The 15,212-nt window shown below is 40.3% G+C and overlaps 1 protein-coding gene across 1 annotated transcript; it reads right to left on the bottom strand.

Moving 5' to 3' along the window:
- Window positions 1-1,934: 1,934 nt before the first annotated feature.
- LOC125117991 (melanoma-associated antigen B16-like) lies at window positions 1,935-2,978 on the bottom strand. Its single transcript, XM_047764172.1, has one exon. It carries the CDS (start codon window positions 2,976-2,978, stop codon window positions 1,935-1,937), a length of 1,044 nt encoding a protein of 347 aa, XP_047620128.1.
- Window positions 2,979-15,212: the final 12,234 nt, after the last annotated feature.

Here is a 15,212-nt window from a genome sequence, read left to right as displayed (position 1 = left end):
TCTCTCTGGTTTACTCATGATCCAAAAGGAACATCTAACAGCAGTTTATCACTCCAGACATTTGGATTTCAACTCAGACTAGTGGAGAGTCTGGTTCCTGCTCACAGTACCCTCAGTCTCATCTTGCCACCACCCAGTTGCATGTAAAATTAACTCCCACTGAAAGACTTGAATTTCCCAAAGCCCCAAACTGCCATGTCTAACAGCATTAGGTATCCTCTCTGTACCAGGAGGGTAGAAGTCATTCTTATCACCAGAAATAGAGAATTTAGGGCCAAGAAGTCTGTATAAACATACCCTGTTACTACTTCACCATTTACTCCCTCTAGTCTAAAGCCCTTTGTCGGAGTTCCCATCATGGCGCAGGGGTTAACGAATCCGACTAGGAACCATGAGGTTGTGGGTTCGGTCCCTGGCCTTGCTCAGTGGGTTAGCGATCCAGCGTTGCTGTGAGCTGTGGTGTAGGTTGCAGACATGGCTCAGATCCCGTGTTGCTGTGGCTCTGGTGTAGGCCGGTGGCTACAGCTCCGATTGGACCCCTAGCCTGGGAACCTCCATATGCCGCGGGAGCAGCCCAAGAAATAGCAAAAAGACAATAAATAAATAAATAAATAAATAAATAAATAAAAATAAAGCCCTTTGTCAATTTTTTGCAATCCATTGTTTCTTTGTCTAGAAGTTATAAAAACTTCTGGACAGTCTCAGAGGACTGTAGGACTGTCCACCTCTACCTATTCACTCCTTCATTTTACTTGTCCTTTAGGAATTAGAAGATCCCATTACCATCCTTAAAGGATTATTTCTCTTATATGTTAAAACTCTATGAGCAGATCCTAAGTCATTAATTCTAGCATTCACAGTACTAGGTGCAGTACTTCCAAAGAGCAGCTGTTCAATAAAGGTTTGTGGAATAAAAGATCAAGTGAACATGAGGTCTAATTTATAAACCTTTATTTCTTATACATTCTTTAAAGAGCTTAAGCAAATCCATGTATGTATCATTTAATTTTACAGAAGAACTAAAAGGAATATAAGAGGCAAAATGTGAATATCTTTTAGATTTTCTTCTCTATTTTTTTCTATTGATCCCAACTATCTTAAAGCTGACCTTTCACATATGTGAGGAAATGCCTACAGTGATGCTGTCTTCTTATTCCAGATGATACAATAAAATGGACAGTTTCACAAAATGACAAAACACTTACTTCAAACCTCATTAGAGTAGTAAATGTATGATCAGTATCATTTGTAAACCCAGGTATCTCGAAACTAATTAAATCCATTTGCAGTGACATGGATGGAACTAGAGAGAATCATACTGAGTGAAGTAAGTCAGAAAGAGAAAGACAAATACCACGTTATATCACTTATATCTGGAATCTAATACATGGCACAAATGAACCTTTCCACAGAAAAGAAACTCATGGACTTGGAGAATAGACTTGTGGTTGCCAAGGAGGAGGGGGAGAGAGTGGGATGGATGGGGTGCTTGGGGTTAACAGATGCAGACTATTGCCTTTGGAATGGATTAACAATGAGATCCTGCTGTGTAGCACTGGGAACTATGTCAGGTCACTTATGATGGAGCATGATAATGTGAGAAAAAAAGAATGTATACATGTATGTGTTACTGGGTCACCATGCCAAATAGGAGAAAATTGACAGAACACTGTAAACCAGCTATAATGGAAAAAATAAAAATCATTATATAAAAATAATAAATAAATAAAACCTAGATCAGCTGACATGCAAAAATAGTTATATTGTAGGTAATACATACATCAAAAAAAGAGAATAAATTTTCAAGTTATACATACAAAACAGAAACATACAGGCAAATATACTGTCTTCCTTTCAGCCCCACCTCAGACCTTAATTCTATGGATACTAACTGCCTCTTCCATCAATGTATGAAGAAACTATCCCTGACTCCCCTAGGTATGAGAGAAGCTACTGGTCTTGGCACCAGAACTTGCAGTGGCCAAAGAAGGAGAGACAGCCCTGCCTGGAATTCTGGCTCGAGCTTTTTCTTCTTCATCTTGCAAAGCCTCCTCATACTGAGATGGGAAAGAACTTGGGTCAGTCCCATGAACCTTGGCCAGAAACTCCAGGACCTTCATCTTGGTGGTTTCAGCATGGGCTCTGGGGCCCCACAGGAACTCAAACTGGGCAGGATCAGTGTTGGCCAACTGCCGGTACTCCAGGTATTTTTCTTTCACAAAATCTTCGGTGATGAGCTTCCTGGGCTCCCCAAAGATGAAGTGCTTCCTTCCAGAATATATCCCGGTCACATTCAGAACTTCCCAGATTTCGGCTTCGGTGGCACGGTTTCCCTTCATGAAGATCACAGCCAGGATAAGTATGAGAACGCCGGTCTTGGGCATGCCCACTTCACCATGCAGCATCCCATCATAGGTGAGGCCCAATTTGATGAGGAGGTCATAGCGGTGGTTGGCAGGATCCACTTCCTTCAGGTCAATGCCAAAGACCATCTCCATGCGCTCAGATGCTCTTAAGAGGATCTCAGGGAAGTGGACTTCATGCTCTCTGATGACAATCTTCAACATATCTGCCTTTGTGACTGGCTCTTTCATCTGATACTTGAGCATCAAGAAATTCACCAACATGGCTGCTTTTGTATCTACTGCATCCAGAAGCACATTCTCGGGGTCTGGCAGAGGCTGTGAGGTGCTTAGGCTATCCTCCCTTTCTTTGCTACTGGGCCCTTCATCTGATTTGCTGGGTGAGGTGGCTCTGATAGCAATGGAAGAGGAACAGAAACTCTGAGGACTTTGAGGAGTATAGGGAAGACCAGCATCAGGATCCTCCTTCAAACTGCCAGGCATTACAGAATGGGAGGAGAGATGGGTCTCCTCTACAGCTCTGGACACCTGTGTAACCTCCAGACCCTGGGACTGAGTGAAGATCTGAAGGTGTTGATTCTGTGGGCATCCTGGACTCTTCTGACGCTGAGGCATGATGACTACTGCGGCTGGCAGTAGGCAGGAGTGTGGACAGGAAGGTGGGCAATGAGATTCACCACCTAAGATAAAGAGGACATATATGAGGGGCCTCAACTGATAAACTCAACTGTGGCAGCTCTGATAATAGGACTCCAACAGGCTTCTGACAACAGTACTATAGGTCCTGAAGTTTTCTGACATCCTGGTTGTTGTGTTCTTCAAGAACACAAAGGAGGAAATGTGAATGTTCTCAGGGTACAACCAGCTATCTCAGGCAGAGAATTCTCAGGGGTCCAAGTAGGCAGATGTGTGGGGTTCTTTAAATCCATTTCTGTTCTAAAGAGTGTGGTCCCATCAGTCCTCACTCAGGTTCATTACTATATCATTTGATAGGTCTGGATCTATCTATATGTCTGATCTATGTATATGTCCAGGTCTGTCTATATGTCTAACCTGTATGGTCATGCCTTCCAGCAACTTCCCAGATTTGAGCCAAGAGGCAGGAATGAGCATTGTGGTGACTCTCTGTTCCACAATATGTGGTCCAGATGATCTTTTCTTGGAACCTCAGCCTTGAATCCTGTCAAAGCTTGGGACTTATGATTCTGACCATAGTCTGTCCACTCAAAATAAGGCTTCACACTACAGTGAACACTATGGAGGAGTGACTGGGTATATCATCTGGCTATCACAGCTTGGGGTCTCCCAAGGGTTCCCTGAAATCTGTGGGACCCACTTTTATGTGAAGAGTTGGCTCTTCAGACATAACTCAACAATAACTATCAGGGCCTAGAACTCTTTCTGACTTAACATAATGTACTCAGAACAAATCATGTACTGTCCTGAGAGTCAAGAGGTGGATAGGAGGTGTAGCCTCTGCCTGTGAAATTCCCTGGGCCTCTAAGGATTGACAACAGGGGAGGGGTACTGTGGAGTTCCCTTCTGCCATGGGTTTGTTAGCCTCACAATCCTCACATCCACTCCTCAAATTTGATCCTAGTTGATAACATGCCCACTGCCATCTACTGACTGAGAGCCCCTTCCCATCAAGGCCCCATCTCCGTGAGACTCCAAAAATGGTAGTGAGGAGAACCTCATGACGGAACATGGAGAGCTGACAAGAAGGGTAGACACTGTGTACACCCTCCATCCTGAGGTCAGAACATCCCTAAGAATTCACTCAGCATCTTCATCGGGACCCCTGAAGGGCCTAGAAGGCTTTCCTTTGGCGACATGATATCGCCTGACTCAGACTAAGGCCTTCCCTCCCTCAGACTCCAAGGGCCAGGGTCATCAGCAACACTTCCGGCTTCCCTTGTCCAGGGGCTTCTCAGAGCTGATCGCCCAGCCAAGGCCCAGTGAGTCACCACCGTTTTGGGGCATGTGTGTGGGGGGGTCCCCTCAGAACTCACTTGGGGGCCTCTGCTTGAGGACCCCACAGGTCGAGGACTCTGAGCACTGCACACAAGGGCCACCACCTCAGATTGCCAAAGAGGAAGCGTGTGTTAGGTCAGCCTGAACCTTCCCATGCCTCCCAGGGTTGGGGTTGGGCTCTGATTAGGTGGGCAGCCTTCTTCGCCAGGCACGTGGTCTGCTCAGGCCTCACCTAGAGTCTCACCTGATATGTGGTGGCACTCGGGGCTTCTCTTACTGCTGACTTGAGTCTGCGCCTGAGATGGAAGCCCTCACAGCCTCGGCGTTCCAAAGGCGGAAGTTAGGGGGCGTGACATCCGGTGACGCCACGGACCTCCCGGGTCCACCAGCAGGGGCTGCGCACGCTGAACACCCCGCTCAGCCTCAGAGCAGAGATGCCTGCAGGTCCTGCTCGTACTGCCCACATTGGCCTCTGCCAGGCCCTGAATGCCTCCCTCTGTTAAGCTGAAGTCTTTACCCTCGTGCCAAGGTCCTCCTGTCACTGAGAACCCTGAAGAGTAACTGGGGGGATGTCTCAGCCAGAGAGCCCTGACCGGGCCTTTAGGGTGAAAACCAGCCACTAGTCCATCTCTGTGTGACCTTCCTTTATTCTTCGGTGTTGCCCTTCCTCTGTCTTCATACAAAGCATTCTCTTGTATTGGCTCCTTTTTCATGACTTAAGGCTGCCTGGGAAATGCTGCATCGTGGCAAACACTTGATGAGTTTATTTATTGCAATCCTTCCAGTGTTTGGAAGGGGGTGTGTCCCAGCCCTAATGGGAAATGGTGAAGTTGGAGCACAAGACAGACCGGGGCCAGGACACGGGGTGGGGCTCTCAGAGAAAACTCACAGGTTCTATTCCTTCTCTTCACCTGGCAGAGTTACTCTCTTTCATACTTTATCCTAAAAAAAGTTTACTTTGTACATGGAAGGAGTAAGGTAAATGATTCGGAAGGCTCCTGTTTTATGAGGTTGTTCTACACTGCACATGCAGAAATCATATGCAGATGATGAATATTGTCTATTTTCATTTTTATACTTCTGGTTTACTTTTCTATTCTAATGGCTATGGCTTTGTTTTCTAGTCCAGTTTAGAAGAGTGGAATGAACTTGGCTTAAGAATTCTTTTCTTGAGTCTCCTCATTTATCTGGCTTCTTTATCAAGGAGAACCTGCTTGTTAAAATGGGTGCAGTTGGAAATGAGACAGGTTGCAGGGTAGGGGGATACATTGAGGGTTTGCGATGGAAATGCTGTAAAATTTGGTTGTGATGAGTGTTGTACATCTATAAATGTAATAAAATTCATTAGTGAGAAAAACGCTAAAAAAATAAAATGTGTGCAGTAATTTCAAATATTTTTGTGTGATTTCGAAAAGCTTACATAACACGCTCATTAGTTTTCACTGATTATATGATGCAACTAGCCTCTAAGCCTGATATGATCCATGTGGTGCTGGCCTAGTGTTTCAGTTTGTGATTGCTGATTTCAATTTTCTGTTTCTAATGGGCCTTCTTTGCAGTTTATGTTTTGCTGAGAAAACAACATTCCCCTTGGGTATTCAAAGTTAACGTGTGGTATTTATAACAAGTCATTTTGCACAGAAATTCTCTGACATTTAGTATTTTACACAACACAGTACAATGAACCCAGTTTCCCTGACACTCTTCATAACCATCACCAAGTAGAAGCCTGATCAGATTAGTATTTTTTTAGTCAAAATATTTGTTCCTTGGCAAGAGGACTCCACAGTTTATACTTTATACTTCCATTAGGAAATATATAATGTCTGTGGTCTTTACACTCTGATAGTTATGACTATTATCCCATCTATACTATGGGCTACAGAATGGTAATTTTCTCATTCTATATTTAAAATTATTACCTGAAATTTTCTGTAGGCAGAAATCTTTTTGTTGCCACTTGTTTTTGCTTTAGTATTGTGATAAAATACTTATAGTGTTCTCATAAACTACTTAAATCTCTGCACCTATATTTTATCCACTATTATATAACTCATTAGCAAAACAGAGTCACGTATGGGGTCTGAAATCAAATAAATGATGTCCTACCTTCTTTGACATCAAATATAATGTAACCATGGGTATGACATATCATTTTTCCAAATTCTGTTGGTTATAAGCAAGTCCTAGGCTTTGCCCATACTCAAGTGAAGTAGTGGACAGAAGCATGAACACCAAAGGACCAAAATTATGGTGACTACTTTAGACTCTGTCCAGCACAATTTATGTCCAAACTCAATGATCCAAGTCTCTTCTTCATCCCAAAAACATTCACACTCTCCCAAGATACCCTCAAATCTGAATCCATTACAAGAGCAATTAAAATCTAAATCTCATCATCTAAAAAAGGCTCCTGTGTAGCTGAGGCTCTTGGAAAATATGCTGGGGCACAGTACTTCTCTCTTTGTGGACCTGCGAAATAAACACATTGCCAGGCCCCAACACACTCCATATGTAACAGGGGGACAGGGAAAGGACAGCAACTACAGACATTCTTGTTCAAATCAGGAAAAGTAGAAGGTGTAAAATTTTCCCTGGCCCACAGCATTGTGAAAGCCTCTGGGCATATATTGTAAATTCCTTGATTAGATTTCAAGGCTTTCAGATAATTTCCAAATGCCACTCTCTGAGTTCTAAGTTTCTCCTTGGAGTCATTCTTCATTTGTGATAGAAGGGAATATGTGTTCACAACTAATTATACAACACAATTACTTTGCAAACTGTCCTCAAAATGCATTGAGACAGGGCTGAAAATCTCACCTCTCCACTTCATCCAGGATTCAAGAATAAAAGCTGAGACTCATTTCCCATTTCAAGCTTTAGTCTCTCAACTGTGAAAAAACATCTGAGGGACCTATTCTCTGTTGAACAATCCAAAACTTTTGATTTATCCATTCTAAAACTAAATTTAAACTGCATTCTCATGAAGGACATGCAGCTTACTAAGTTCACAAAAGGCCACACTGTGGGACATTTATAGATGACTAGTTTCATTTGAACTACTTTTGAAAATTGTCCCTCTAGTTTACCATGTTATCTCACCTCTTCCAACCTCTATACACAACAATCTGAGCAACCCAAGCAATGGTACAGGGTCTACCAAAGAAAAGGTATTCAATGTTGTGTAGATAAATTAGGCAATGAACTTGGTGTCTAATTTTATTAAGATATAAATTTTCTAATATTCTTTATAAGCTAAATATAAGTAGGTATCTTTTATTTTCAAAATGACAGTAAAAAGCATTCAATTTCATGAGGTAAATAATATTACTACTGACTTCTTTCGGATTTCCTAAGAAATGTGGATTGCTATACTAGGTTATTTTGTTCTGGATTGCAAACATTGTTTTAGAGAGTCACAAAACTCCTATTTGATCTTGATACAAAGCAGTAAACATGTAACCAAAATCATTCATAAATAAAGATTCCAGAGCTATTTAAACCTTGTTTAAAAGAACAGCACTAGAAAAATAAATGAAATAAGAAAGTAAGGCTGTAGGGGTGGAGAAAGAGACAAGGGAGAAAAGGAGGAGGAAGTGTGAAAAGAAAGGAAGGATGGGAGTTCCCATCATGGCTCAGTGATTAACGAATCCGACTAGGAACCATGAGGTTGCGGGTTCTATCCCTGGCCTTGCTCAGTGGGTTAAGGATCTGGCGTTGCCGTGAGCTGTGGTGTAGGTTGCAGACTCGGCTTGGATCCTGCGTTGCTGTGGCTCTGGCGAAGGCCGGTGGCTACAGCTCCAATTCGACCCCTAGCCTGGGAACCTCCATATGCCACAGGAGTGGCCCTAGAAAAGGCAAAAAAAAAAGACAAAAAAAAAAAGGAAGGATGGAGGAAAGGAAGAATGAAAAACTCCAAGCTACCATATGAATCAAGAATATTCATGTGGTATATATATGATATACATTTTCCCCTCCAGTCCTATGTTGGACCTTAACTATTTAGAAAATTGACTTTAGCATTTAAATACCAAGTGAAAAGTCTGCCTCAGGAGAAGCTGTCAAACTTGGCCCTGTAATATGCACTGGAAATGGCAGTAGAATCACTCATGGCTACAACCCTGGCTTAGAATTTCTCTTCCTCATCCCCTAGAGCCTCTTCATACCAGGAAAGGAGAGCAGTGGAGACTGTAACATAGGCTCTGGTGAAATTCCAAGACTTTCGTTGCATTGGTTTCAGCATAAGCTGTTGGACTCCGTATGTATGCACAGCATGCAGGATCACTGCTGAGAATCTATCAGTACATCATCAATATTTTCTTCCATCATCTCTCTTTTGATGAGCTTCATGGGTTATGGGTGGATAAGGTGATTCCTCTCAGCATATAGCCTCATCACCTTCTCACTTCCCAGATTTCCTCCTCAGTGGTTCAGTAACCCTTCCTGATGATTATAAAGGCTGAGTGGTCAGCCTGGGGCATGTCATTGTTATTACTCCCTTTCCCATCAACGGTGAGATTCAGTTTGCTGACAAGGGTATGAAAGCTCTCGGTGGAGTCAGCCTCCTTCAAGTCAATGACAAAACCAGCTCCATCTACTCAGAAACTCTCCTGATTTCAAGGGATTTCTTCATGTTGACATTCATCAGTATGTGTGCCTCCATAATGGGCTCTTTCGTTTTATTAGTGAGCAACAGAGACAACACCAAAAATGTCACCTTATTAGATACAGTGTCTGCATACAAGCACTTATTGTCTGGCAGGGACTATGAGATGCTTGAATTTTCCCTTCTTTGACTGGGTTAGCTTTGTATGCATGATAGAGGTGCAGCAGAAGTGATGGTACATGGGGCTCTCCAAGGGCCCTGCAGAGTTGTAGGCATCCCCATAACAGGCAAGTCTGGGGAATATCCTTGAAAAGATAAGAGCCAGAAGAGTAGGCCTCTTCTTCAGCTACAGTGGCAGCCTGAACTGCATCCTCCCACCTCCACCTCCTAACTCTGCATCATCTCATCCAGCTACAGCAGCCTACAGCCTCTCTAGACTGAAAGCAAGGACAGATCTCTGCTCCTTGCTACCCACATCCTAGAACATGTGGTCCTTGCAGATTTCTCTCATGGTGGTCTATATCTCTGTTTGGAATTCCGAGTCCTTGATTAATTTACTCTGTTGATAATATTGCTTTCCTGCCTGCTCTGAGATTTCTGCCCAACTCTTACACAAAATGGTTCAGGGTCCCTGGCACAGTAGAAGCTGCAGCACAAGGAAGGAGCCCTAGAACAGAGGGTGGGCTGACAGAGAAAAAAATACTGATCTATTCCTTCCATACACCCTCTAGGATTAGTCTCCTGAGGACCTTCTATTCTTAAAGATATACTTACTACAAGGAAGAATCTGATAGTCAGGGTTTTGTGAGCCCCTAAATTTTGGGCTTTGTATTACATAACACTGTCTAGCATAGTAATTGTTCTAAAATCAACCTTCATAATAAGAATATATATAAAATATTGAACAATGTCTACCAAGAAGTTTGTGTGTATATTTATATTTTTATGAACCTCAGATTATATATATATATATGTGTGTGTGTGTGTGTATACACACTCATTTGTCCTTAGTGTGTGAGATCTACTCTGATATCCTGTATTGTATCTCTAGCCCATTCTTTTTTTTTTTTTCTTCTTAGGGCTGCACCTGCAGCATATGGAAGTTTCTAGACTAGGGGTCGAATCAGAGCTACAGCTGCCGGCCTATGCCACAGCCACAGCAACACAAGATCTGAACCACATCTGTGACCTAAAACACAGCTCATGGCAACGCCAGATCCTTAACCCACTGAGTGAGGCCAGGGATCGAACCCACATACTCATGGATCCTAGTTGGGTTCGTTAACCACTGAGCCATGAAGGGAACTCCTAACTCATTCTTCATTTTTTTACTAAAATAATAATAATAATAAAAGACCACTTCTCACCCACTAGAGAGGCTTCGGGTGGTTATTATAACTTCTGGAGTCATAATGCCTCAAGCAACTCAAACTTTTATTCTTTACTGAAATGACTCTATTGATGCTTGATGGCAGCTGTAGTTCAGGTACCACGCCAGATTCCTGCAGTGAAGCAATAGAAAACCACTGAACCCAGTCTCACTTGGAATAGCTAAGAGGGAACTTTAAAAGTTTCCCTCCAATCTATCTGTCGTCTGTCTTCTGTTGTATATGACTCACCAAAATTGCATGGCATGCCCAAGCCCTTCACAGTGAAAAGTTCTCACAGATGACTTTAATCAATAAAAATAAAACTATATGTATTAGATCTAATCAAATATAAAACATTTTGTTCTGTGAACAGCACTATTAAGAAAAAGAATTCACAATGCAAAGATTGGGAGAAATAAAGGAGTGTGTGTGTGTGTGTGTGTGTGTGTGTGTGTGTGTGTGTGAGAGAGAGAGAGAGAGAGAGAGAGAGAGAGAGAGAGAGAGAGAGGGAGAGAGACTGGGCCATTTTGCTGTACAGGAGAAACTGGCACAACACTGTAAATCAGCTATAATTTTTAAAAATGTGTAAAAAAAAAAAAAGACTGGGAAAAATAGCTGCAAATCGCTCTGAAAAAAAGGCTTTTCCCCTAAATAAAAAGAACTCCCTAAACTCAACAGTAATAAATGTATTTCCATTAGGAAGCCGTCATAAAACGTGAATACATGCTTACCAAAGAGGAATTATGGATACCAAAAATAAGGAGATGAAAATACTTTAATATAATTACACTTAAAGAAAATATAAATTTAAACTGCTATGAGATGCTACTACTTATCTATTAGAATAGCTAAAAAAAGACAATACTAAAAATATCAAGTCCTGGTGAGGATGTGGATTTACTGGATCTCTCACACATTGATTTGGCAATGCAAAATGAGCCAGGCTCTCAGGAAAACCATTTGGATGTTTCTAATAATATTAACTTATACTTAGGTTTGAAAAGGCCCCTTCTGCACATTTTCATGGAGAAAGGAAGACTTATACTCACACACACAAAATAGCATCTGAACGTTTATAGAAGTGTTATTGGTAACAGCCAAAAAGAAGAAGCAAATCAAATGTCTTTCGATGAAGAACTGATAAAAGACCATGATTCATTTTGTCATAATAAAAAAAAAGAGGGGGCAAGTATTCATGTTACAATGGGGATAAGTCTCAAAAAATAATGCTAAATCAAAAAAGCCAACCTCAAAGATCAACTTTATAATTTCATTTATATAAAATTCTCAAAAGAATAAAATTATATAGGCATATGTGTTCGTGTGTTTGCTGAAGACCTTCATATTCTAATTTTAATGTGACTGGAATGCTGGTTTGTTCTTTCATGACATTTATGTGCTGAAATAATTTAGATCCTACTTGTAACTTCTACAACTTCTGCTGAATATGGAGTACCTGGGACTGGATTTACCCACTAGTCTGAAACAACTAAAAAAAATAGATAAAATACATAGCAATATTATTCAATATATTGGACATCAGCCCATGAAAAACAGTGAACAGTGAGAGATGAGAAAGAACGGATATGAGCCTATAATTGTCATAGCTTGCTGCCTGGACCCCAATTGGAGCCTGTGGTAGCTCTGAGTTGATAATATGCAGCTGAGAGTCAGGAGAGGACAACACAGCTATAATTCTCAAGAGACACTACCAGAGAGGAGAGAGATACATAAAGAACTGTAGAGCCCACACAGGGCTGGGACTACTTCCTGTCAGAGTGATATATCCTTCATGGGGCCTCAAGGAGAGTACTAACAAGTGTTTTGTCTCAATAGTGAGGCAAATTAAAGTCATAGTTCATGCTGTAGTTCATGCTGTTCTAGTACCAACTAACAAAGTTTGAAAGCAAGAATCAAAAGGATTACTTTGTTTCTAAATCACTTAATATCATTACAAAACACAGCTTGAGAATATTGATGCACTGAAATTAAAGAAAAATGTGTATTTGCATTGGACAAGTGTAAAGAAGGCAAAAAAAAATCACAATTTCACACCATCTGGCATCCAATCATATATAACGAGGCATACAAAGAAGTAAGAATATATAACCAAAAATTAGGAGAAAATTAAGCAATCTAAAGTGAACTGGAAATGAAATATCAATTATTATAGAATGGATAAAGAAGATACGGGGTGTGTCTGTGTATATATGTGTGTGTGTGTGTGTGTGTGTGTATAACGGAATATTACTCAGTCATTAAAAAGAATGACATAATGCCACTTGCAGCAATATGGATAGAGATTATCATACTAAGTGAAGTAAGCCAGACAAAGAAAGACAAATACCATATGATATTATTTATATGTGGAATCTTTAAAAAAAGATACAGATGAACTTATTTATAAAACAGAAATAGACCCACAGACATAGGAAACAAACCTATGGCCACCAAAGGGGAAAGGGGTAGGACAGATAAATTAGGAGGATGGTAATAACACATACATAGTGCTGTATATAAAATAAATAATTGGAGTTTCTGTTGTGGCTCAGCGGTTAATGAACCTGACTAGCATCCATGAGGATACGGGCTTGATCCCTGGTCTGTCTCAGTGGGTTAAGGATCTGGTGTTGCCGTGAGCGATGGTGTAGGTTGCAGACACAGCTCAGATCCCATGTTGTGGCGTAGGCTGGCAGCTACAGCTCCAGTTGGACACCTAGCTTGGGAACCTCCATATGCCATGGCTGCGACCCTAAAACAATAAAAAAATAAGATAAAAAAATTAAATAGATAATTCACATGGACCTACTGTACAGCATAGGGAATTATACTCAATATTTTGTAATAACCTACAAAGGAAAGAATCCGAATACATAACTGAACATACATATATATATTATATATATATCTGTATATCTGAATCACTGTGCTGCACACTGAAACTAACATGACACTTTAATAAAAAACATTAAAAAGAGCAAGTTATAACTATATTTCATATGTTCTATAAACAACATAAAATTAAATGGGGTGAAGATACAGAAAATATGAAAAGATTCAAAATGAACCTAAAGATATAAAATTACAATGCCTGAGATAAAAGTGTATATTGGCTTAGATACTGAAACAATAAAAAGGATGAGTGAACCTATGTATAAAGATATCACAACACAGTTTATAGTATATCTATGTATGAAAAAAAGAATAACTAGAATCAGTTTTAAATTAATATGTTTTGGATGTTAAATGTGTTTGCCCTTGAGGAAGGAGCAGAATTTTTGAGCTCTAAACAGGGACAACTGAGATTTTTAGGTAATGTTAGAATTTCTTCTAACAAGAGTATCTGTAGTTACCTTAGTAATTAAAATATGTGAATAAACCTAATGCCAGAAAGAGTAGCTATGTCTTAGCCAGAAAAAGTGCCTGCTAAATGACATAACAGACAAAATTTGAAATGTAAACAGCTTAATACAATAAAAGTTTAGTCCTCCATGTAGACTACTAGATGTTCTGTACATCTAGCAAGAAAGGAGACTAATTCAGTGGGTGTTAATGAGCAGGTTACCACTGTGGGCAATTGAGGCTTACTCCCAGTTTGGGATCTCTGGAATAATTTAGCTCAGAGTTATTCCAACCAAAGGACAAGGAAGATGGTTATTTTTCCAACAATTTCCATCCATCATTGGTTGAGGACTACTCCTGTGGGCTTTAACTGCTACTTCTGGCCTGAGGCATTTGAGGGCAGAGCACCCTCCTGTGAACATTGGAAGGCCTTAAGGAGAAAGGAGCAGTTTTCATAGAGCCAGTGACCTATGGGGAGGATTTAAATGTGAAGGGGACAGGGCAGGACATGGAGGGTTATCTGTTACAGAGCAGAACTGGAAAGAACTTTGGAAACCTATGTCCCTAGAAGAGAATGATGGTATGGTGACACAATGTGGCCAGGAAAATTTCGAAGCTTCTAAGGATCAAAAGTTTCTACCTTGCTATTTTACATGTGAGGGTATGAAGATACTGGCTGATGAATCTCTTGACCTAGAGGTGCCTTCTGATTTATAATATATAATAATGTTCCTATGTATATTTATTAATGATTTAATTAAATTATTTTGGATTTTAAGAAAAGAAACATTATTTTATCAATACATCTTCAAAAATAGAACCACTTCTCCCAGGATTTCTTTTTGGACTTGTGAGGAGGCTGGCACTGCGCATTCTTCACTGTGTACTCATCACTGCTCATGAGTATTTCATGTGTTGGAAAACGTGCACTTAAGAATACCCTTGGTTTTCAATTTCAGACTCTGTATCATTAGGAAATGAATGCTTTTATGGAAGAAGAAATACTGTATAACATAAAGCTTTTGACAGAAACTTTATACTTGAACTTGTGCATTTTTATCTTTCTATACTATTAAGTAGCTAGAGATTCTCTGTCTTTGATAACATTAATAATTACTGTTGTTTAAATTTCCTATTGTAAACATTTTATTTTATTTAAATTTCCTATTTTAAAGGTTTTTATTTTAATCTGTTCATGCACACACAAAAAAATCAGACATTTTTTCCCCTGGTTTTCTGTGACTAAAACAACACATTTTGATCAAACTGTTCTTCTCCTGATTTGCTCTAATGAGATTTCCACAATCCAAATACTTCTCTGAGAAAGAAAGTAATCAATGAAAAAAGATGATAAAATGTGCCTGGAGTCCTTTTTTGCCAAGAGAAAATTATATTCTAAAATTATATTTGTACTTGAGCAGGATAGAATAAAAATGGTAATATTCTGACAGTCTGAGAGTAACTATTTATTTGCCCTATAGACCAGCTGAGAGTCCTGGGGCTTTGGCTAGACACAGCATAGATTTCAACCGTGATCTACTGCTAATCTATTTTAAA

The sequence above is a fragment of the Phacochoerus africanus genome, chromosome X (assembly GCF_016906955.1).
Source record: "Phacochoerus africanus isolate WHEZ1 chromosome X, ROS_Pafr_v1, whole genome shotgun sequence".
Classification (NCBI taxonomy): Eukaryota; Metazoa; Chordata; class Mammalia; order Artiodactyla; family Suidae; genus Phacochoerus; species Phacochoerus africanus.
This window is presented reverse-complemented; position numbering and strand designations above follow the sequence as displayed.

Excerpts from the sequence above, each read along its gene's own strand:
- LOC125117991 (XM_047764172.1), bottom strand. The coding sequence starts at position 2,978 with ATGCCTCAGCGTCAGAAGAGTCCAGGATGCCCACAGAATCAACACCTT.